The sequence below is a fragment of the Sus scrofa genome, chromosome 1 (assembly GCF_000003025.6).
Source record: "Sus scrofa isolate TJ Tabasco breed Duroc chromosome 1, Sscrofa11.1, whole genome shotgun sequence".
In the NCBI taxonomy this organism is placed as follows: domain Eukaryota; kingdom Metazoa; phylum Chordata; class Mammalia; order Artiodactyla; family Suidae; genus Sus; species Sus scrofa.
Genome location: NC_010443.5, coordinates 63,702,440 through 63,726,689, shown reverse-complemented (window position 1 = coordinate 63,726,689; position 24,250 = coordinate 63,702,440). Strand labels below are relative to the sequence as shown.

General features: G+C 36.7%; 1 protein-coding gene across 3 annotated transcripts in view; it reads right to left on the bottom strand.

The window, feature by feature from the left end:
- Positions 1-20,826, bottom strand: part of FHL5 (four and a half LIM domains 5) — a 48,216-nt gene extending 27,390 nt beyond the window's left edge. The window contains exons 1-2 of one of the 3 annotated variants that reach the window (XM_021084440.1): positions 20,591-20,826; positions 17,917-18,141 (exon numbers count right to left, since the gene is read on the bottom strand). In XM_021084440.1, the coding sequence (XP_020940099.1) occupies positions 17,917-17,939 (23 nt within the window). In that variant the 5' untranslated portion in view covers positions 17,940-18,141; positions 20,591-20,826. 3 annotated transcript variants of the gene reach the window in all.

Genomic DNA, 24,250 nt, shown 5'->3' with positions numbered 1-24,250 from the left:
ATGGATGTATAAAAGCACTCTGAAAAACAATTTTTCATTAGATTGTAAAGTTGAACATGTACCTTTCATATGACTCAGTAATTTCACCCCTAGGTGTGTGACTTATAAAATTGTGTAGGGGTCACCTAAAAGAATGCTTATGGCAGCATATTTTATAGTAAACCTAACAGCAGGAAACTCTGAACTTCTGTCAAAGGGAAACTAGATAAATAAGCAGATGTATGGTCATATAACACACTGCTATATGGCAAGAAAAATAGATGAATTATAGGTGCCCTCCTCAATATAGATAACTGTCACAATATCGAGTGAAACAAGTAAGTCATAAAATAGTAAATGCACCAGGATTACATCTTTGTAAAATTCAAAAACAGTCAAAATTGATTATTGGTAATTATAATAAATATGTTAACGTGTTTTTAAATATAATAAATGTCATTAGAGCTATTAAAAAACATGATTATGATAAACCCAAAAATCAGGATGGGATTTAAGATTATCTAACTTTTAGAATTAGATAAGGATTGGGAAGTTGTAGGGGTTTTCCATATGGGGTTTTCCAAAATATTTGATTTCTTAAGCCAAATTATTTTATACTTTGCATATATTAAAATATTCTTTTCTGTATAGGTAGTGTTTTATTTTTTAAGGTTTAAAAATGAGTGGATGAAAATCAAGAAGTAGTATATATTAAACTATTCCTTCCTTATGTTTGTCAACAAAGAGGTAATCCAGAGAGATGTAGCAGTACCAGAGATTATTTCTGCGTGCTGATGGTAGTCATGGAATTTATTGATCAAACAGAAAAGATATGGGGATAATTGTGGGTTGATTCAAAGGTGACCATTTTAGATGCAAAATAAGGGAGAAGGACCCAAAATTCTCTCTCTCTCTTTCTCTTTCAATACTCAGTTACCACGGAAGTGTGCAAAGCCAAGGCATGGTTCCAATATGCACAAGCTTTGTGCATGAGAATAGTGCAAATAAGAAACAACTTATTAATATTTTATTACTTTCCTGCCAGAGATTACAAGTTTCTAAAGTAAGAGGGCTTTACTTCTTGTGGTTTGGTTGAAATGTGCTAGGCTATAACTGGGCCTTCTGGTTTCCAATAACATTTCCATGTCGGTATGGTTTTGAGGAATTTTATTTACTTAAGGGAGTTGAATTGTCATATATCCTTTATTCTAAATACCAAATATAAGTTGTTACAGTGATTTAATTATAGCTTCTTGTTCCCCATGGAGGTAGGTAATACTATATAAAATCATCACATTGATTATGTCTTAATAAGAGGATATACATGATCTGTAAATTTCACTAAATAGGTGAAAATAATGCCACAACCACTACTTTTGCACATATCTAAAAGTGAACTGTTCTTTAATTCAAAGTTGGCTGGGTTGTCTGCCTGAATTTTCATCTATCCAAAGTAGCTTCATTCAGCCTATAGAGATACATCTCTGTTCATCTAAAAGTGCTGTGTGACAGTTCTATAGCCTGTTCAGCTCTTTCATTGACTCTGTAAAGTAGATTTGTTTCTGCTTTTCTTTAGGAAAGAACTTAAATCTAAATGGCATGAGGAATATTAAAATGCCCTTGGGCAATGTTAGTTGAAAATGTTGAAGTCTTTGAAACTTGTGTGATTGATATTTCGGACTTGGATGTGTCGGAAAGTGGATGAGGAATCTTGATTTGAACTATACCTAAATGGATATAGCTGTGCTGATTTTTCCCGTTTAGGATTTTAATTTGAATTGTTGCTCTGAGGGTAGGTGGGGCCGACACCAGTCAAGATTCATTCGGGAAACCTCATTGAACAAGGCATATATAGAGCTCTATGCTCTCTAAGGAGGTATAGAAACCATCCACGGCATGTGGAATACAATCCACCTCTTCTGCCAAGGCAGTTGTTTCAGTCATTCTCTCTTCCATCTCTGCCCTTACATGTATTTATCAGAAGCGTGCCTTGAATCTTTGTTTAGATCCTCCTTTTATCTCTGACAGACCATAGTGGCTTATCTTGAACTGAAGATATTATTAAAAATTTCTCATTCTATTGAGTGGAACCAAGCACATTTCTGCTATGTGACTTCTGTTCTCTAAATAAGCTCAATTTCCCTGGTAGTTCCAGAACATCCTCCACAATGCTCAAGAAATATCTTTCTCATATTCATGAGATCATCTCCCTTCCCTAGAGAAAAACCTCCAATAGCTCTTTGACTATAAAATAAAGCCCAAACTCCATTACTTAGCATAGAGACACTTTGCTACTTTTCTCATTCTCTCTCCATCCCTTTCCCAGCCCTGCCCTCATACATACACCCCACACCTATGCTTTAAAACACTTCCCGTGACTCCCTATTCTTCAAGTATACTATGTTCTTTTATGCCTTTGAAACTTCACACAACTTTTCTCTCTAATGACTTCCTCCTTGTCACCTACCTACTTTGTCCTCCTAGATTAAGGACTGGTTAAAAAATTCTTCTCTCTCTATCTTTCTCAGATCTCTCAGGATACAGAAGTTTCTGTCAGTAGTTCACATATAAGTCTGTTTTCCTTTTGTCACATGTAGTAACAACTGTTTTGTGCTGTGTATTTCTCTCTCACTTAGCTCCTCAAGGGTAAAGATGTTACTTCTGTTTATCTCAGGTCAGAGCATAGCAGGACCTCAGAACATGCTTTATGGCTAAAGAAATAAGTGGGAAACTTCCTGTTGCCTATCACAATGTTGTAAATAAACTATACTTCAATAAAACTTTTGTAAAAAAGAAAACTTCCTGTTCTCCAAGAGCTTGGAATCCAAGACAAGGACTAATGAAAACACATATGCAAGGAAGATTCTAAAAGTTTAAGACTTTGCATATGTTTACTTGAATAGTGAATTAATTCATGTCTATTATATCTGTGGAAAATATGTCCAAGGACTGTGATAAAGTTTAGAGAACAGAAGGTGAAGCTCTAAGGGCCTGTCTATGGCAAGGAGAGTCCTTTCAGTTTCCCTGAGGAAGGCAGCTGGAGTGCCCCTTGAATACCAGCTGAGGAAGATATCGAAATAGCAGAAGGTAGTCAAGCTGTTGACATTATTAAAGGATTTTATTCTAAACTCTGGGCACAGTAAGCATCTATTAACAGTTTTTTAACTATTTGATCAGTTACTTCAATTTTCCGTTAAAAGATGCACCAGCCTTTCTCCATCTGTGAATATGATTTTTGGAGACAAATCGTGACTTTACCAAAATTGCAAGGTCATTGTCTTCTGAGATCTATGATGTTAGCTGAAGTACTCTTTCACTAACATGTTATTTCACTGACTAAATTTGACGAAATTTGGGTGGTGGTAAATGAGATAATGAAAAATACGTATCTTCCATAGTCTGTGTGAACTAGGTCAGACAAAATAAGTATATGTTCTACAACAGAAAATTTAAATCCACAGATTTTAAAATATCATGGAGTAGAATAACTAGTAAAGTTCTACTTTTAGGTTTTCCCTTGTTTCTTTTCCTAGTCCTGAGGATGGAGTTGAGCAGACCTGTGTGTATTTCCTTATATGTTTTCTGCTTATAGCCCAAGACATGACATATTGAGAAAAGTATTGGGTTAGAAAGCAGAGGCCATAGATTGTTGCACTGGTTTGTTTAGCACTGGCATATAACTTACCCATTGTTATAGAAATCATTTAACCATTCCGGCACTTACTTTCCTCAAGTATGAAATGAGAACATTATCAGCTTCTTATGCTCCCACTCAAGGATCAAGTGAGATTAGAGTGAAAAAGTCAGGACTGTAGGTGTACTTGACTTGATGGAAAAAGTAAAATTATAACTGTAGTTCCCACTTTGAAGAAGGAGGCTATTTTCTTGATCCCTCAAACACTACTTTTTAAAACTCAACAAACAATTTTAAAAATAACTAAAGCCATAACTTCAGGCCATCAATCAAAAATAACCTAAAACAAGCATCATAGTCTTGTGGTGGAATGTTTGATATTAGTCTCGAGGGACATATTCACAAGCCCAGTTTGTTGGAAGCTGAATGTCTTGTGTAGAGAGGTCAGATAGGAATTCTCCTGAGAGCTGGTGAGCTACTCTCCCATGAAGCAAAACAGCTGACGAGAGCTTTCCATCTGGTTAGTTTGTTCTGTGGATACCAACAAAGAAAAAAAAAAGTGCTTCGTATGATTTTCTTGGAGGGATGATGTTCAGAACCATGTAATTATGGTGGCTATTACTGGAAGAGGGGTAAAATGTAGTTCATGGTGATATATAGCCATATTTTATCAAACATCATATTTGCTACAAAATTTTTTAAAGAGTAGGACTCTTAACACCATCCTTGATTTTTTTTTTCTCTCACTGGGATATAGGAAAAAATTAAACACATAAAAATACCACCTTTTACAGTGAAACTAGGTTATCCAGATCTCTATCCTGATACCAACTTCCTGCTTTTAATCCATCTTTGGGCTTGCCTCAATTTTTATCCCAAAAGAACCACTGTCATTTCAGTAGGCATAAGCTGTCTATCCCTTCTACTCCCTGTAAACTTGCTATTATTTCTGTAAAAGATGTTCTGAAAGAGTAAATACAGTCCCTAGGTCACCTGAGGATCTTCTCAAGGTCTTGTCGAAGTTCTCATTTAGTGCCTGGGTTTGGTATGTACAAGGGCTGAACTAAAAGAGGTAATTGATCTAAATGTATTTACTATAGGGTCAGCACAGAGTAGAGGTAGGGTAAGTATTTCTTATGCATGAATCCCTCAAATCAATCTCATTTCCTAGAAATGGAGTCTACAGGGACATTGCAGATCTAATATACATATCAGAGAGAATTCCACGCCCCCCATGCTTTTTGAAAAAGTCAACATCAACAAGTACTCAATGGAATTCTTTGAGAGTAGTAATTGTGTTAGTTTTTTTGGTCTGTTTGGTTTTACTTTGTTTCGTTGGTCATCCTTTCTCTTTGAATATCTCCTTCATCATGCTCATTCACTACTATTAGTATCTGAGCTCTAGTACCTATTTTCTCAGCAGTGAGGAGAGAGCACCATTGATTCATCGATTTAACATGGTTCCTACCTGCTTCCTTCTAATGACAAATGCAAGCTAATTTAGCAAGAAGTGTGATCTGCCACTGGAGAAGCTAAGTCTGCTGTGGAAGAACTGCATCTCTAATACATGCTAGTCAGCTAAATAACCCTCACAGGGCCGGGTATGCGACTGCGCAAGATCAGATGAAAAATGTGCTATTGCCCAGCAGAATACACTCCATCAGAGAGGAAATACAGTATCTTTTGTACCTTTTTTCCTTCAATTTTTGAGTTCAGTAGCATGTGTTTATAAAGATATTGTGACTTGATCACTGTAAAACCAAGATAAGCTATTTTATTTTCCAGGGTATTTTAAAATAAACTCTAATTTCCTTCCATAATTAGTGATGAGAAAACATTATCCTTAATTAATTCACCTTAAGAAGATGACAAACATATTCAATTTACACAAAGGCTGGAGAGCAGATTAGGTTAATAACCACAGACCGAGGAATTTAGAGCTGAACCGAGGAATTTAGAGCTGAACCAAGTTCTCCAATGATCACCATTCAGTTAATTCATCTTAACCCCATGTAATCTTGAAAACCTAAAAGTACACACTCCTTAAAATACAGAAGAATCAAGCAAAAAATCCTTTCTATGATTTTCTTTCCAATCAATGTGTTTTTAAGTATGAGAAATAACCCATTTCTATTTTGACGAAAGATAGGATTAGAAACCGTCTGATGAAATACAGAGTGTGCTATATTTGGAATGTGGTCAATATAAAATGATAGATGTATTCTTTATCTAATAGAGCCTATAAAGAGTTTCTAAATCAATGACTTAAAATGACAACTCCAGTTAAATTAGGAAGAACTGTGAGTCATTCAACTACGAGAACTAAATAAGATTTCACAATCAATCCCATTAACTCTTCCTGAGAATAAGACCCATCTAACCATGTAATATATTGGCTTTCATGTATCCTGGCATTAATGTAAATTACAGATTCTGTTGTTTTATGACCTTCTTCAAATTCATGAAACACGATGATGAAAGAAGAGCCCATTTCTGGGCTCCCTAAAAGAAGGAGAGTCTGTCAAAAAACTGTTTCTCCTCGATTAAAGCAATAGACATTTTTGAATTTTAAGGTGTATGGTTTTATATTATAAGGCATATAACTGGTACAGGAGTTACATTTATAAGTTGTATTATGATATATTCAATGAATGCCCTTTGTGTTTCTCTTAGATAATTTTTATATTCTCCCTCTTATCATAAATTTTGGAGGGGAGATTCTTGTATTCCTTATGATTATAATGTAAGCTCACCTAGAGCAACCACTGTGTCTTACTCATTTCTGTACTCCAGCCTGGCAGTGCCCAGTATTTACTAAGTGATCTTTTAAAATGTCTCAGATAAAACGTATATGGTAATTTTTAGAGGATTTCTATTTGATCAAAAGTGATGATGGCCCAAACCAAGAAAATAATCTGAAACATCCTCAGTCTTGAATCTTCTATTGGAAGGCATCATTGTGATTGACCAGTGACTAGAAGCATGCTAGGCAAGCATTCTTCCCTCGATTTCTAGGGAGAATATTTGATACCCTTCCTTCTCACCTGGACTGATAGGTGAGTCTAAGGATAACAGGGGTCTTATCTCTTTGCACATCTACCAGCAGTTTTGTAGATGGATGCAGGTGTGGAGTAGGTATCTCTTTGGAATTTTTTATTCTGTTTTCAACAACAGTAGTGCCTGCAGCCTTTACACTTCTACTGAGCTTGTAGCAGGAGCCCTCCTTGGCCCCTCACAGACTGGTGTGGGGGTGGGGGACAATTCAGCAGCCTGCCACTGAGGACTGGCCCTAAGGCATATGTGCCTCTTGTCATATGCATACACTTTCCAATCATTCTCCAAATTCGTAACTCTCAGTTGATCATTTTCATGATTTCCTTTGGGACAGGTTGCAGTAACACTTAATAAAATTACTCCATTACCAGCATCCCATTTGGCATTTTGACAGCATCTAAATATATATATGTCAAAGCAACTTGACATTTATGTTCTGCCTTATGAGGCAGAATATTGTAAATTATACCCATAGATGGTGCTTTATAAAGAGCAAATGAAATAATACATATCAAAACTCCTTAAAAACAGTTATGAGTGATGCAAAAATAAATCTTGCTGAGGATATACAGGAATTAAAGTAATGGTAGATAGAAAATTTTAAGAATATTTATAATAGTACTGTAATATTTGGTACCTATTAAAACCAAACTTACTTTCTCTTTAACATATAATTGAAAAAAAAACATATAACTTAAAAATACCTAGGCATTTTTCATCATAAAAACAGTGATGAATAGATAGGGGCAGTAATGAGATTTACTTTCCACTTCTATATATCATTTTACATCTTTTGAATTTTGTACCAAATGTATGTATGGCCTATTTTAAAAATTAAATGAAATCTTAACATGAGTCAAAAGACTAAACTTATTTCCCTTGAATCACTTGCTCTTGACCATAGAACATGAGAACTATTAGAGACAGATCAGTATTAGCTCCTCATTTACAGGGATAGAAACTGAAATCCAAAGAGGATATTCATACACTAGTATTTCTTTCCAGAAAAATTAGGAAAAAATGAAATATATCTTCCAAATAAAATTTTGTAAATACTTAAAATACCCACGTTGTTAATCACAATGAATTTTAACCAGATTCTTTTTGGACTAGATTACTTGTTTGTAATGAATGAACTCTTTAGAACCAGACTGTTAAATAGAAACGAGATTTTCTTTAAGATTGGCCAAAATTGGATGCTAGTTCAGTGACCCATTTAAAAGAATCTTACATTTACTACCATTTTGGTAATTTTGCACAATTTGTTTCTCAGCTTTGCTCTGTGCGACCTCGTTTTCTCAAGGAGAAAGAATTGGCTTCTACTCCTCATTACCTTAGTTGTAGAACCAGTCTTTTCTCTAACAGTTTACTAAAATAATTAAATCCTAACCATTAGGACAAGGAAGAGGAAGAGAGATTAAAAGGAAAGATGAAGTATGGGGAAACAAAGAAGAGGAGAATTATAGAGAATCTCAGGAAAAGGAATTGACTATAGATACAAGAAGATATTTAGAGAGAACCTCTTAGTGCTGCAGTCATTTTGGTGTTTTTCCTTCCTGATTTAAAAAAAAAAAAGTTTCTGATCCAAGCCCATTCTCACAGAACCTCTAAATCTAGGAGCTGAGAGGGAGTTTTTGAAATTCTCCAGTTTGTTCCTCTCATCTCTCGAACAACTGAAGTTCAGGAAGGCAGATAGACATTGTTAAGCTAACAAAGAGGTTAGTAAAAAAAAGCCTCAGCCAGAATTCAGATTTCCTGGCTCCTAATAGAAGCCATTTTTTGTGACTGTGTTCATATGTAAATAGGCAAAAATTTTGTATGGAAGGACAGTTTCGGTTACCCTGTGATTTTTTTTTTTTTTTTTGGTCCTTTTTGTCTGTTTAGGGGCACACCTGTGGTATATGGAGGTTCCCAGCGTAGGGGCCGAATCATAGCTGTAGCTGCCAGCCATAGCCACAGCCACAGCAATGCAGGATCCATGTCTGAGACCTACACCACAGCTCACGGCAACACCAGATCCTTAACCCACTGAGCAGGGATCAAACCTGTGTCCTCATGGATGCTAGTCAGGTTCATTTCCACTGAGCCGTGATGGGAACTCCCACTGTGATGTTTTTAAAAAGAGAAAAGATGAAAGCCCTTTTTATATTTGTATCTGGCACTCCAGCTTCCCATTGCTGACCAGATAACAGACTCACAGGCAAGAAGATGAAAGTTCATTCCAAGCCTGAGGCCCAGCTGCCACTAGCCCTACAAAACCAACCCTTATCCTCAAAAGCGAGTACTCGTCCCCTCCAACATTCAAGGCAACTCAATTTCTATTGGTTTATGTTTATTATAGTTACTATTGGTTTACTGTGGAGTTGGAAGAAAGGGCCAAAAGCACATTTGGCTTTATTTTCTGGATCCTCACCTAAAAAATGAGGCAGCGGTGTGTGTGCCTGTGTGGTGTGTGTGTATGTTCATTGTGAAGACTGTGTATGGGTCGGGATTGAAGAGGAGATGGAAGTTGATATGAGCTAGTTTTTCCAATATTTATGCCTGAAGAAAAATAATCTTCTTCCTGCTGGAATATGATTTAAAAAGATATGAAGCAGAGCCATATTCTGTGCTTCATTGATAGCACTAATCAATAATTACAAGCTACTATCCTGACAGTTTCAAAACTTTTTGGTGATGAAGGAGTGGCCACTGAAACAGTTGTATGGCAAGTTATAAAACTTGTTTTGATTTTTTTATCTGTTCTCAGTCTCAGAGATTTAACCAAAGTTGGTTCTCAGCATCTGTCAAAGGAAAACGATCGGAGCCAAAGGATTCACAGCCTTCTCTCAGCAGCTGTGGGCTTACAGCTTTAGAAACACATGTGGATCTCGGGTTGTTTATGCTAATTCTGTGTATAAAGTACAGGGGGAAAAAATCTGTTATCATTCCTTTGGAAACCAAATGTTCTCAGTATTAGTTGCCAAGTATTGGTTCTGTGTAGTGCTGTTTTCACCTTCGCCCCAGGCCTCCCTCCATGCGTGAGTTTTTAAGGCATGTCAACCTGCCATACAGCAGGAGCAGAGACATTTCCTCCATTGCTCAGGGCTGCGTCTCTGGCACCTAAAGCAGAGCCTGGCACAAATGAATGACCAAAGATAATTCAGTTGTTTGGCCATAGAATCTTAAAGGTTTAGAGCCAAACAGCCACTTCTCTCTAGTTTTATAAATAGAAGCAGAAACATAGTCTTTAAATGACTGTCTTTGAACCAGACTATTTTCTGTCACCTTCCTAGCCCAGGCTCTTTAGCACAACATTTCAGACCTTTCAAAATCTGACATCCGCCTTGACCTGGTTCTTTCAGTTTTAAACCCAGCAACATCAAAGGACACTCCAAACATAGTGAATTTAAAGCTACGGGTGTCACAAAGATCTCTTGAGGGCCAAACACGGTGCTTGGCAGTGAGGGGAAAACCAGGCCTCTCCCTGAGAAAAGCTTCCATTCTGGCATGGGAGAGACTCACAAATAATTCTTTACTCCATCCCTCTTCCACCAGATTAGGGCCCTGGATCAGAGGCCTCCTGGCTCTTCTTTCTTCGGCACACACTCTCCACTATAGCCCTGGTTAATCATCTTTCTTGCTCAGCAGTAAGCTTCAGGCAGGCCAGATGCTATGTCACTACCAAACTAACTGGTATCTCACGTATCATCAGCGCGTGCTAGGTGCTTGCTAGATACTGTGGATGAGAGAGAGAGAGGACAGAAGAAGAGAGGCCATCTGGAAATGGTAGGCACAGGATGCCCTGGAAATTTTAGGGCATTTCTAGAAAAGGTCAGGTAATGCTTCTTCTAGAGATGTAGCTTGAAAAAGGAATAAAAGCTGCTCTCTAAGAAAAGGTGATGAAGATCAGAGGCAACTTCACACAGTTGGTGGAGGTGGGTAAGCAGCTCATGGGGGTGTGGACTAGGCCTGAGGGCTTGCCTAGGGCTGCCTGGGGCTCACACCTGAAGGAGGGCGTTTTGTCCATACTTACATAGTAGAAAGGTGACTTATGAAATGAAATATTTTTACATGTCAGAGCTTTAAAAACTCAGCTACACATTTCTATGAATATATTTAGTCCACTGTTCTCTTCTTGGCCAATGGAAGACCATGCAGTTAAAAGCAGGCCTGGGACATATGCCATCAACTAGAAATTTCTCTTACTTGGCATTTTGACAATTCACACTGATGATTTAAATTTATATAGAACTAAATTAAACTTATACAAAAAAGCAGGTTTTTTTTTTTTTAATTAAAAATACATAGGAGAGAACCTCTCATTTCCCTCAAGTTTCTACACTGGTTGTGGAAAGGAATTCTTCCCTGTTGAAAGTGTTGGGGGTAAAATGTTCCTTCCGGGCTCAGTGATTCTGTCCTACCTGGGGAGTGATTGAACTGAGAAGTATCTGGGCAAAGGGACCCCATCGAGTGTCCACCAGTTCCCTCCCCCTCACCAGGTAGGATTTGCCAGTGCACAGGCCTAAATTCTGCCCTCCCCCATGGAGGGAGCCCATTGAGCCCCATCCTGACCTGCCAAGGAGCCCCCCTCTGAGTCCCACTTGTCTACCCCACTGCAAATAGCTCATTCAGGCTGGGAGGGGCAGTCTCTGACAAAGGTTTGTTTTCCAACCTAGCTTTAACAATAATAAAATTGACTTTTCTCTAGTTCTAAGCCCAGAAGTGGGATTGCTGGATTATATGGTAGTTCCATATTTAAGATTTTTTTAAGGAACTTCCATACTGTCCTCCATAGTGGCTGCATCAGAGATTATCATATTAGGTAAGTCAGACAAAGACAAATGTCATAGACTGTCACTTATAGGTGGAATCTAATAAAAAATGATGCAAAGGAACTTAGTTAACAAACAAACTCACAGACTCCAAAATCAATATTATGGTTATCACAGGTAAAACCATTGGGGGGAGGGAAGAATTGGGAGGCTGGAAATAACACCACTGTATAAAATAGATGATTAATGAGAACCTATTGCATAGCAAGGGAAAATCTACTCAGTAGTTTGTAATAACCTATATGGAAAAAAAGAATAGACATATTTATATGCATGACTGATTCACTTTGTTGTACACCTGAACACAGCACTGTAAATTAACTACACTTCAATAAAATCAAATTTAAAAAATAATAAAATCAGGGAGTTCCTGTCGTGGCTCAGCAGTTAACCAATCTGACTAGCATCCATGAGGACGCAGGTTCAATCCCTGACCTCACTCAGTGGGTTAAGGATCCGGTATTGCCGTGAGCTGTGGTGTAGGTCACAGATGTGGCTTGGATCTAACGTTGCTGTGGCTATGGTGTAGGCCAGTGACTATAGCTCCGATTCGACCCCAAGACTGGGAACCTCCATATGCTGTAGGTGCGGACCTATAAAGCAAAAAAATAAAAAATAAATAAAGTAATAAATTGATTCATGTATGAATCAATTGTCTATTTCACATTTGTCTTGGAACTCTTGAAAGGAGAGATACACGATTAACTGGGACTTGCAAATCCACACATACATTACAGTAAAGGGGTTTTTATTCCTAAGTGTTTACTGTACTGTGTGTTTATGTGTATGTGGCAGGAGGGAAGAAAAAAAAGAATAATATATACATTAGTTTTTATTAACCAGGATGGTAAATTAGGATTCTCTGATTATGCTAGCTTTGTAGTTTAAAGTTAACAGTAACAAAATGAGGGAATGAATAGTGTCATTTCTAAGCTCTTGTCTCAGTCAAAAAAAAAAAAAAAAAAAAAACCAAAACAATATCCTCATTTCTTTGATCAGAGTAACCATTAATTCTTTTTTAAAATGTGTTTGGTAATTTAATTGTTATTTTGGTAATTTAATTGTTATCTATTTTCTCCTTAGGTGATAGTTATATTTTGGATTTTGAGTTTCAGTTTCTCAGGTGGAATTCTGAAAATGGCATACATTTATTTTTATTAATCAATTTTTTCAGATCATTTGGTTTCTAAGCAAAAAGTATCAAAAGGGAAGTACTAATAGGTATTTTAATATTAATTTGTGGTTTACAAAGTGTTTATCATGTATGTTATCTAGAACAGTAATGATTTCATATTGCAATAATTTTCTCTTTGATCATTTTCTTTCCTAATAAAAATGAAACTGAACTAACACAGCCTCAAAAAAACTTTTTGTATTATGGTTGATTTACAATATTCTGTCACTTTCTGCTGTACAGCAAAGTGACCCGGTTATACATATATATACATTCTTTTATTTTGTTCACTACTGAATTTTCAGAGGCTAGGACAGGCACTGACACTAATACATATTTCTGAATGAATGAACAGTGTAGATGCCTAGGAGTAGAACAATAATTCTTAAACATTTTTATCTTGAGAATTTTTTTAGCACTTAGTGAAAGTTATTTACCTCTTCTTAAGAATATATACATATTCCTGTGTTCACAGAACTTTCTCAAATCTGATGAAGACAGGGTTCTTGGAACCAGGCTGTAGTGTGGAGGTTGCCAGCTGTAGCCCAAGAACCAAAATCTAGCCACAACCTGTGTTGGTGTGGCTTGAGACCTAAAAATACATTTATATTTTAAATGATCAAAAAAAAAAAATTCCAAAAGGGATAAATTTTTTTTGTATGTGAGATTATATGGCATTCAAATTTCAGTGTCTATAAAATTTTATTGAACATAGCCTTACCCTTTCATTTACATACAGTCTGTGGTTATTTTTGAACTATTACATCAGAGTGGAGTAGTTTTTTAAACTTTTATTGGGGTATAGTTGAGTTGCAGTGTTGTATTATTTTCAGGTTTACAGCAAAGCGAGTCAGTTATATATACAGCCATCCTTTATTTCCCATATAAGTTATTACAGAACACTGAGTAGACCTCCCTGTGCTGCACAGTAGGTCCTTATTAAGTTATCTATGTTATGTATAGTAGTGTGTATGTGTTAATCCCTTCCTCCCAATTTATCCATGCTTAAAAGAATATAAATTGTCTACTAAATGACTTTTAAAATAACACTAGAAATCATTAACATGGTGTTTGGAAAATTACTCAATGACATGCCCAAAAGCTTCTGATATTCCATTAAATGAAAAAAATAGTATGGATTAAAAAATCTGAATGATCTTAACCCCATAAATACTTTTTTTTTTAAAGAGTAGAAACTAGTTTAGAACAAAATATGCTCAAATGTTGACTCCATTATGGATTTTTAAAGATTTTTAAAAGTACTTTCTAAATAATGCATAATGTATCACTCTGATAAGGAAAAATAAAATATTCAACAAAATTAGAGAACAGTCATTCAGTTTTTCAAAAACAAAAAAATTCTCAGAAATGAGAATCTTCTGTGATAGTAAACTGTAGAAATCTTCAAGAGAACAAATTAATAGAATGAATGTAATTACAAGACCAGAAATCATTTAAAAATCTTAGCGTTCCTGCTATAGTGCCCAGGAATTGGCGGTGTCTTGGGAGTGCCGGGACACAAGTTTTATCCCCAGCCCCACACAGTGCATGAGAGATCCAGCCTTGCTGCAGCTGTGGCTTCAATCTGATTCCCAGCCCGGGAATTTCATATCCCACAGGGGTACCAAAAAAACAAACAAACAGACAAAAAAAAAAACCTTACTTCATTTAGGTGGTATGACAGCTTGGTGTCAGGTTGTTTTTTGTTTTTTGTTTTTTCCTGATGCAAATAATACTCATGAATCTGCGAAAGAGGTGCCACATTTTATGAAGAAAAAATACTGTGCAAAGTCAAACCATTTTTATTTCTATACTGAGAATTCTTTGGTCAAAATTTGTGATAGGCAACTCCTTGTTCAAAGGAGACCCATGAAATGGTCATTCATGGTGCAGAGACTCATGGTATAAGCGGTTGAACACTGTAATGAATATACTCTACTGACTTGATCTACTTGATAAATGAATGAGTGAATATGTGAGTGAATGAAATACCTGTATGTATTTTTTGGCTCTCTCAAAAAATGATAAATAGTTTGATACCTTGAGCAGAACAACTATGAACCGTCTTTTAGAACATATTAGGTGTTACATGATTATGACATGTTACTTAAATAGTCTTATCAACAGTAGGAATCATTAAATGTAAAGAAAGGATCATTAAAGGGAACAGAATCAAACTGGAAAACAAGAACCTCAGAAGCCCATTTCCTTACCATCTTCAATGCGTGCCATAATTGCAATTAAACTGAAAATACAACTCCAAAGTGTATTCTTAAATAACATGAGGGGAGAATCTGATATATCAAAGTAATTTATTGATATATAAGGATCCATTGATTATACCACTCTGGCAAAATGAATAAGCAAAGGAATATCTCAAAGCTTTGCCAACAAACAACTAAGATGGGTTTAAGGCCCAGAGGCAACAGAATTATAAGAGCAGAACTTGAGAAGAGATAAAAATAAAAATGAATACTGTTGGCATTACTCTAATACAAAACTCTGCAAGATGAGTATTTTGATTCCAACTTTCAGATAGTGAGGCAAATTAATTTGTGTGAGTTCACAGAGAACTCAACTGGACCAGACTTCAAAGTTTTGACTCTCTTCTTTGTATCACACTATTGCTCTTGCATTTACTTTCTAGTCTTGCATATTTATTTAATGAATTTAAAACATTTTTTTTCTTTCCAGTGGGTTAACAGTCCAACCCAGAGGTAGCATTTGGAAAGAAGCTCATTCTATTATATCCAGTATTTCCTTTTTTTCAAACCAGATCTTAAAGCTTTCTGTTCCCTATCTCCATGTCTCACCTTATAGGTTTTTGGAAATGTGTCTATAAAATGAATTCTTTCTTACTGATAACCTGAAATAAGCAAACATGTGTGGGATGCTAGAAATTCAAGGATAATTGCCACAGTCCCCTGCTTTAATAGAGCAAATAGTCTTATGGAGGTACAGATAAATAAATGAGATTATAATGTGAGCCCAAGAGGGCACATTGATAGCATGAGAATGTGCAGAAATGGCACCAAACATAGATTTCGATGGAGGGTCTGTAAGTTCCTTCCAGAGAAGGAAGAACCTGAGGGCAATTAGGATGAGTTAGGTGTGTATGCAGAACTTTAAAAAAGAGGCATTTGCTTAGTTCTTAATTCACTGAAGCTCATTTGCTGTGATGGAGCAGTGGAGTGTACGCACGTTTGTGCATGTGTGTGTGTGTGTGTGTGTGTGCGCATGCACACACGTGCGCACATACATGTAAATGACATAGTAAAAATTGTTTTGGAGAAGAATGTAGAGGCTAAATCATTCGGGGTCTTGATTAATAATAATAACAACTATTTGCAGTTAACACCTATTCTGTGCCAGGCACTCTTGCAAGTAATTTTAATATAACACATGTATTTCTCATTACAAAACTAAAAAAGAGTTATACTATCATGATCTCGATTTCATATACAAGAAAAATGACACACACAGAGGCTAAGTGACACCTCTAAGTTTCCAAACCTAGTGAGTAATAAAACTGAGACCTGAGCTCCAGCCAACTGGCATAAAAAATGTAGCCCATGGACCAGTATTGGAGCTTGTTAGAAATGCAAAAAGGCAGGCACAAACCCAGAGCTACAGAACCAGAATCCATGTTTTAACAAAGACTCAGATGTGGTTCCTGAGTACCTTAAAGTTTGAGGACATCTTCTGTAATTCACTAAATTCTATTGCTTCCCTATAACCTTGAGAAGGAACCTCAGCATTACCCTAAGGCCAATGCACAGTCAGGAAAGGGTTTAAAGTAAGAGATTGACAAAATCAAGTCTGGTTTTAGGCCAGTAGTTTTAGGTTAATCACTCTGGCTTCAGGATGGAAAATGCAGCAGAAGAGGGCAGCTCTGGGGGCAAGGAGAGCCATGAAAGGGCTACTGTTCACCAAATAAAAGAAGATGGTAGCTTGAAATAGAGTGATAGTAATGACAAAGGAGAGAAGCACTGACAGAATTTGGAGATTCTTTGGGTATATGAATTGAGGGAGAGGTAGAGTTAGTTCATCCCCTTTTGGCTTGAGCAGCTGGTTGCATCATGGTGTCATTTTCTATACAAGAGTATATTTGGGGGGTGGTTCCCTGGTGGCTCTGTGGGTTAAGGATCTGGTGTTGTCACTGCTGTACCTCTGGTTATTGCTGTAGCATGGGTTTGCTTTCTGGTCTGAGAACTTCTGTATGCGGTGGGCACAGCCACAAAAAAAAAGAGAAAAAAATAGTATACTTGGGGGAAGTAGAATGGAAAGTAGGAAAAAGAAATGATGAATTCACTTTTAGATTACCAAGAGGTTTGACCAAAGTGGGTGAGTTGTAGGATGGACTGGGAGTTTGTGGTTGTTATATACAAACTATTACATTTATAATGGATAAGCAATGAGTTCCTACTGTACAAAACTGAGAACTATATCCAATCTCTTGTGATAGGACATGATGCAGTATAATAGGAGAAAAAGAATGTACATATATGTATGACTGGCTCACTTTGCTGTACAGCAGAAATTGGCACAACATTGTAAATCAACTATACTTTAATTAAACAAATGAAAAATGCCACTATAGATTAACCAAAAAAAAAAATGAGGCTTTAGAGGATTGTAAGAAAGCCAAGTAGACCTATGCATCTAGGGCCAAAGAGACATGGCAGAGAAATCATAAAAATTACTTGGGCATTTGTGAAGGAATCCTAGGGCAGATTCTGTGTCAGAATGTTTACCCGGCTTGCACATGATGCCTCCCTCTTCCCCAGTTGTATTATTGCCTGTGGCCTGAGCCTATTCTGGGCTGCCCTGTACTCAGCAGCCAGTTGGATATAGAGGTTTATAGCTCAGAAAAGATACCCTTTTTAGAGATGAAGATTTTGGATTCATAAGCATACAGAGTAGGTGGTAAGAGAAGCAATGAAATTGCTCAGAAAGAGAAAAGCATCTAGGATATAGGAGAGAAGAAGAGAAATCTATGAAACTGAGAATAGATGTCTTAGAGGTGAGAGGAAAACCAGGAGCTTGATGTCATGGAAACCTTGGGTACAGTGTGTTTCAAGATGGGAAACTGGAGAATCAAATGCTTCTGAGACACTAAGAAGATAGAATGAGGAAGTTCTGCTGGATTTAGCAATGCACTAGTGATTGATCACTTCAGGGAGAGCTGAGGAAACTGATGAGGACCAAAGCCAGACAGGTATAGACTGAGAAGTGGGGGCTAAGAAAGAGGAGATTCTTACCAGAGTGTAGATAGTACCTTCATGAGATGAACTTACAAAGCTGAGATATGAGGGTAACTTGTGGATCTCAGTAATGAAGGAGAAGCTTTTCCAGATGGGAAATTTGAGCATATTTAAATGCTGATGGAATATAGTACTGGAATCTGTATTGTGGCAAGCACTTGAATTTAAACCTCTCAGATATTTGTAATAACATGCATATGAATTGAGAAGAAACTTCATTTCCTAAGAGAGAATACAGAATTCATTCAAAGAATAAAAACATTCATTTTAACTGATATAAAACAAATGCCTTCTGTAGAAACAAAAATTTTAAAGGTCATTATCTTTAAATTTTTTTTCAAATATAGTTTATTTGAAATAGAGTCAAATAAAGAAGCAAAGATTAAAGGCCATGATCCCTGAAGCAGAGGGTATGAGATAATAGGCACTAGTTTAGATTCTTCCCTTTTATGTTGGGAAGCTACCAGTAGGTTACTTTGGGGATTCAGGAGAATGGACAGAGAAATGCAAAGATCCAACCAAGTTTGCCTGTTTCACATTCTGGGGCCTCTAGAGGCTTAATCCTATCACCTTTCTCTTCTAAACCTTACTCTCCACAAAAGCAACTATTCTGCTACTTGAATCTTCCACTTTTATTTCCTTGGACACACTGCCCAGAGCAAGAATGGCCATGAATTAACTACGTAACTGCTTTGTAAATGAACTCTTAAAGTTCACCTTCAGTTAAAAGCCTTGCCTTGACCTTACTTATCCTCAGGTTAGGACAGTTGAAAGAGACAAGTGTAGGCATACTTGCGCCTTAGGCCTTTTAGAGATTTGGGGACACTGACAACCCCAAGGTATGTCTGATGCTGAGGTTTATGGCATCAGAATCCCCCAAGAATATGCAAAGACAGGCTTCAAAAGTCTAGCACTGTAAACCAGCTATAAAGGAAAAAATAAAAAGCATTATATATTAAAAAATCTTTCAACCTGAAAAGTCATTGAAAAATCTACTTGCAATGGGCTTTTTTTTTTTTTTTTTTTTCCCTAAAAAAAAAAAAGACCCACTGATTTTTGTCTGATTCTTTAGGGAATCTGGGATCCCAAAGTGGTATAATGTGGAGAGAAATAAACACTCAATCTGATCATTTTGGCAGAAAGAAGCCCTCTTCCTCCTCCTCCTCCTTCTTTTCATAGCTCCCTCCAGGGAGCTACAGGTTACTAAAAGGTAACCACGAAGAATGATAATAATCAGGAAAAAGAGAATTACAAGAACATAGAAATGCACTGTTGTTTAGCTGACATCTGGCTCAGAACTTCCCATGTGAACCCAAGTATTTGGTTTTCAGTTCTAAAGAGATCATATTTCTTAGACTGAAAATGTAAACAGACAAATCAAAGCTTCTCCAGTGTGTTCTAGATAAACATTTTATTTTCAACATTATAGTAGAAAGTTGCTAGGCTTGCCAAAGGAACCCAAATTAATTCACCTTCACTTAGAATGTTGTTGGTAAGTATAATAAAAATTAGAGGTACACTTGTAGCTAAGTGATGTTACATTAAAACACAATTCTGCTGCTCTTGTTTAGGTAGAACAGTCCCAGAATTGGAAACTAATGATAACACATGGGAATAAATAAAACAAGTGCAGAAAACAAACATCTGAGTTTACCTTCCCCACTAAGCAATTTGGATTATGGCTTTAGGCATATACCATAACAACATGTTAAGAAATATCTTGTGTGATAAATGTGTTTGCAACATTTTTGTTAAAGCTTAATCCGTATATGTTATTAATGAAATTCCTGGAATTTATACACAATAGTACTGTGAAGGTAAAATGATGGCTTAAATGACTTGAAGAATTTCTTATATTTTATTTATTAGAATTACACATTTTACTAATGACTTTTTTATTTCTCACATTTCCAAAACCCAAATTGACAAGCTGAGGAGTTACATTTGGTTTTCAAATGGATGACAGACACCTAAGAGGGTCTGATTAAAATAGTGAGGGAAAAAGCATAAAAACATACAGGAAAGATACTCTTGCCTATGTAAGGCTATCACAGTTTTAGGAAGTAATGCTCTAGATTTCATGTAGTATATTATATTCCTGTGTGGGCCAGATACAAAGACATTTTAAATCAATCTTAGAAAGCCTGAGATTAGGAATAGTCTTTATGCCGGTTTATGGAAAGTAGGCAGATTGGGTTTTTTGTTTTTTTGTGTCTTAATAGCAGGAATCTCACAAAGTCACTTAAAATCTGTAAATAACTTTTAGCTATTCTCTGGATATATAAATCCATCCCTAAAATATCCTTAGTGATAAAATTAGTCATTCAAATAAATTAAGCCAAATAAAATCCCAGAATTGAGATTTTTTTATGAATACAACGAATATGCCTCCAATTATAAAGACAATTTTCATAACTCATGGGCAACTCCTAAGAGTTATCTGGCAACTGTGTTGCCTTCACACATGGTATCGAAATGAGAAATCTGAAAGACAGCATATAATTTTGATAACTGAATTTCTAAGAAACTTCAAAAGTAAAAGCAAGTAACTAGAAAGTTTCTTTTAAGCAGTCACTAGAAAGTTTATAAGAACACCTCATACTTAAAAGAAGCCTCAAAACCACATTAAACATACACACACACATTACGGAAAAAAAAAAACAAAACTTACTTTTTCTTAAAGCTCCTTCTTCCAGTTATTTAAACAGTATGAAAGGGGAATATATGATGATTTATTTTCCCTTCCAACACATCCGTATGTCAACTCCAAGTGAACAGAATAGGCCACCAAAACTATCTGAGGGTCCCTCCCTTCAGCTTTTCTTTAACATAGTGGAAGAAAATAGGAGGGTGTGTGGATTTCCTCCAAGTCTTATGACGTGCACATAGCTGACTCCAAGCACTTCTTGTCAATTCTTACTTAAAATTATGAGTAAGGAATTCTCTGCAGGACATCCTTAAAGGGAAATCCTGCCAGAATTAGTGCTTGAAATGTCTGGATAATCTCCGAAAAGTTTAAAATAAAAGTGCACATCCAGACTTTCACATACACTCAAAAAATTTCCACTGCCTAGGCTGAATGAAGTACATATTTAAATTTTAAAAATTATATAAAGAGTGATGTGTTTTCTGTTTCCCTCATTAATCTGGTTTTTGTTTTGTTATTCAGTGACTATCAGAATCCTTCTTATAGGTTAGAAATGACCAAACTACAGAACTTTTCTGCTAGTATCTGGAAAGAGATGAGGCCCAATGTTCTCACCTGCAGAGCTTTTGGTAGTTTGAGAGATGAGCAGTGGGTTGTGGCCTCTATCACTGCCTTCCTGGGAAATTTTCAAACTTTGAGTCTGGATTTGACTAGCTCAAAGTAGTTACCTGCTTCCTGCACCTGCCCTGTGGACTTGACATTGCCTGCTGCTGCCTATTTCCCTATGAGCTGCCAACAATTGTTATGTCATGCCAAGCTATATGACTTCATTTAAGCACAGACTTAGTTTTTTGAAATCTTAAGTCAAAACTTGCAAAGTGGCTAGATATTTCAAGAGTTGGATCAAAAGAAAACTTTAATGAACTATTCCACAACAGGAATTCTTAGTGGGTCAAATTGATTTATAAAGTAAGTGGCATTTGATCCAAAACTCTCTATTTGAGGCTGTTTCTTCAGTTTGCAAAGATGGGTGAGGAAGGAAATGTTCTGCCTTAACTTCATTTATCCCCAGACCAAACTTGAACTGTCCTTGTTCTAAGTGCCAGAGTAATGATATGTTAATATTTTCTGAGGCCACACTCAGTTATGTACAACCAAAAAATTAAGCTAGGGAAATAAAAAGCCAATCAATTCTATACTTTGTTATTCACCTGACTTTGATGATGAAGATATTATGAAAATGAAACATGGGTGATTAGCAGCAACAAATTGATTCAGTGAAAGGACACAAGTACATTCAATTAGTGATAGGTTTTAATCCTCGTGACACCAGAGATAGACATTAATCTTCTCCTTTCTCCTAGAGTCTAGGAGATAGAAGGCTGCCTATATCCCCTTCTAGCTATGGAGCTACCACCCTCTTTATTACTCCTGTGCTTCCTGAGAGGGTTATCTACACTGAATGATCCAACCTCTAGATTCCTGCTCCCTCCTCAAACTCCCCACCAAAGCTTCATTAAGCTCACAAAAGATCTTAATTAGCATCCCAGAGAGCACTATTTTTTTTTTGTTTTTTGTTTTCTTTTTATGGCCACACCCGTGGCTTGGAGAGGTTCCAAGGCTAGGGGTCCAATTTGAGCTGCCGCTGTGGGCCTACACCATGCCTTCCCTTTCTTCCATCACACCCCATAATAATCCCTTCCTTCTTGCTCTTCAAGCACAGATCCAGGTTAAGTCTTACTAATCATTGAAGAGGAACAGAGGTGCAAATAGAGGCAAGCCTGGAAAAACAGATTAAACACAACATGGGAACTTAAAAAAATTTAAGTAGTCGTTCCTTCCTTTTCTGTATGATGTAAATGGAAGTAACACTGTTTCTGAAGGCCCAAAAGTCAAGATTTCTTGCTGAGAGGGTTTGGAAGAAGTCTGTCCTGGGTTCTAGTTTTTTCTTAAAATTATTTTTATAAGAAATATAGCTGATTTAAAATGTTTCAGGTGTACAGCAGTGATTTAGTTATACCCACACATATACATGTATATATATATATATTTTCAAATTCTTTTCTATTATAGGTTATTACAAGATATTGAGTATATATAGTACCCTGTGCTATACAGAAGGTCCTTGTTTATTTCCTATATAGTAGCATCTGTTAATCCGAATTTACAAATTTATCCCCATCTCCCCTTCCCCCCTTTGTTTTCTATTTGTTTGGAAATAAGTTCCCTTACACCATTTTTTTTAAGATTCCACATATAAGTGATCGCATGTGTGTCTTTCTCTGACTTCATATGATAATTTCTAGGTGTCTTCATGTTGATGGAAATGGCAGTTTTCATTCCTTTTCATGTCTGAGTAATATTTCATCGTGTGTGTATATACTATGTCTTTATCCATTCATCTGTGGATGGAAGTTTAGATTGTTTCCATGTCTTGGCTATTGTAAATAGTGCTGCTATGAACATTGGTGTGCATGTATCTGTATGAATTCGTTTTTGTTTTTTCCAGATAAATGCCCAGGAGTGGGATTGCTAGATCATATGGTAACTCTTATTTTCAGTTTAAGGAATTCCCAGAATGTTCTCCACAGTGGCTGTGCCAATCTATATTCCCACCAACAATGTAAGAGTATTTCTTTTTCTCCATACCCTCTGCAGCATTTATTATTTGCAGTCATTTTAATGATGGTCATTCTGACTGGTATCAGGTGATACCTCATTGTAGTTTTCATTTGCATTTCTCTAATAATTAGTGATTTTTTTGTGTGTGTCTTTTGAGGGCTGCACCCGTGTCATATGGAGGGAGGTTCCCAGGCTAGGGGTTTAATTAGAGCTGTGGCCAGCCTACGCCACAGCCACAGCAATGTGGAATCCATACTGCATTTGCAACCTACACCACAGCTCATGGCAACGCCAGACCCTTAACTCACTGAAAGAGGCCAGGGATTGAACCTGCAACCTCATGGTTACAAGTTGGGTTCGTTAACCACTGAGCCATGACGGGAACTCCTAATTGGTGATGTTGAACATTTTTTCATGTGCCTACTGGCCATTTGTATGTCTTTTATGGAGAAATGTCTACTTAGATTCTCTGCCCATTTTTTGATTTTTTTAAATATTGACCTCTATAAACTATGTATTTTGGAAATTAAGCCCGTATTGGTCACATCATTGGCACATATTTTCTCTCATCCTGTAAGTTGTCAAATTGTTTATGGTTTCTTTTGCTGTGTAGTCTTTTAATTTTATTTGGCTCCAATTTTTGTTTTGTTTCCATTACTTTAGGAGATAGATCCAAAACATACTGTTGTGATGTATGTCAGAGTGTTCTGCCTATGTTTTCATCTTGGAATTTTATTTATTTTGCTTTTTAGGGCCCCACCCACAGCACATGGAGGTTCCCAGGCTAGGGGTCCAATCAGAGATACAGCTGCCAGCCTACACCACAGCCACAGCAACTCAGGGCCGAGCCGCCATCTGAGACACACCACAGCTCACAGCAACACCAGATTCTTAACCCACTGATCAAGGCCAGTGATGGGACCCGCAAACTCATGGTTCCTAGTTGGATTGGTTTCCACTGTGCCATGACAGGAACGCCTGTCTTGGAGTTTTATAATGTCGTCTTATATTTAGGTGTTTAATCAATCTTATTTTTGTATATATGGTATTACATAATGTTCT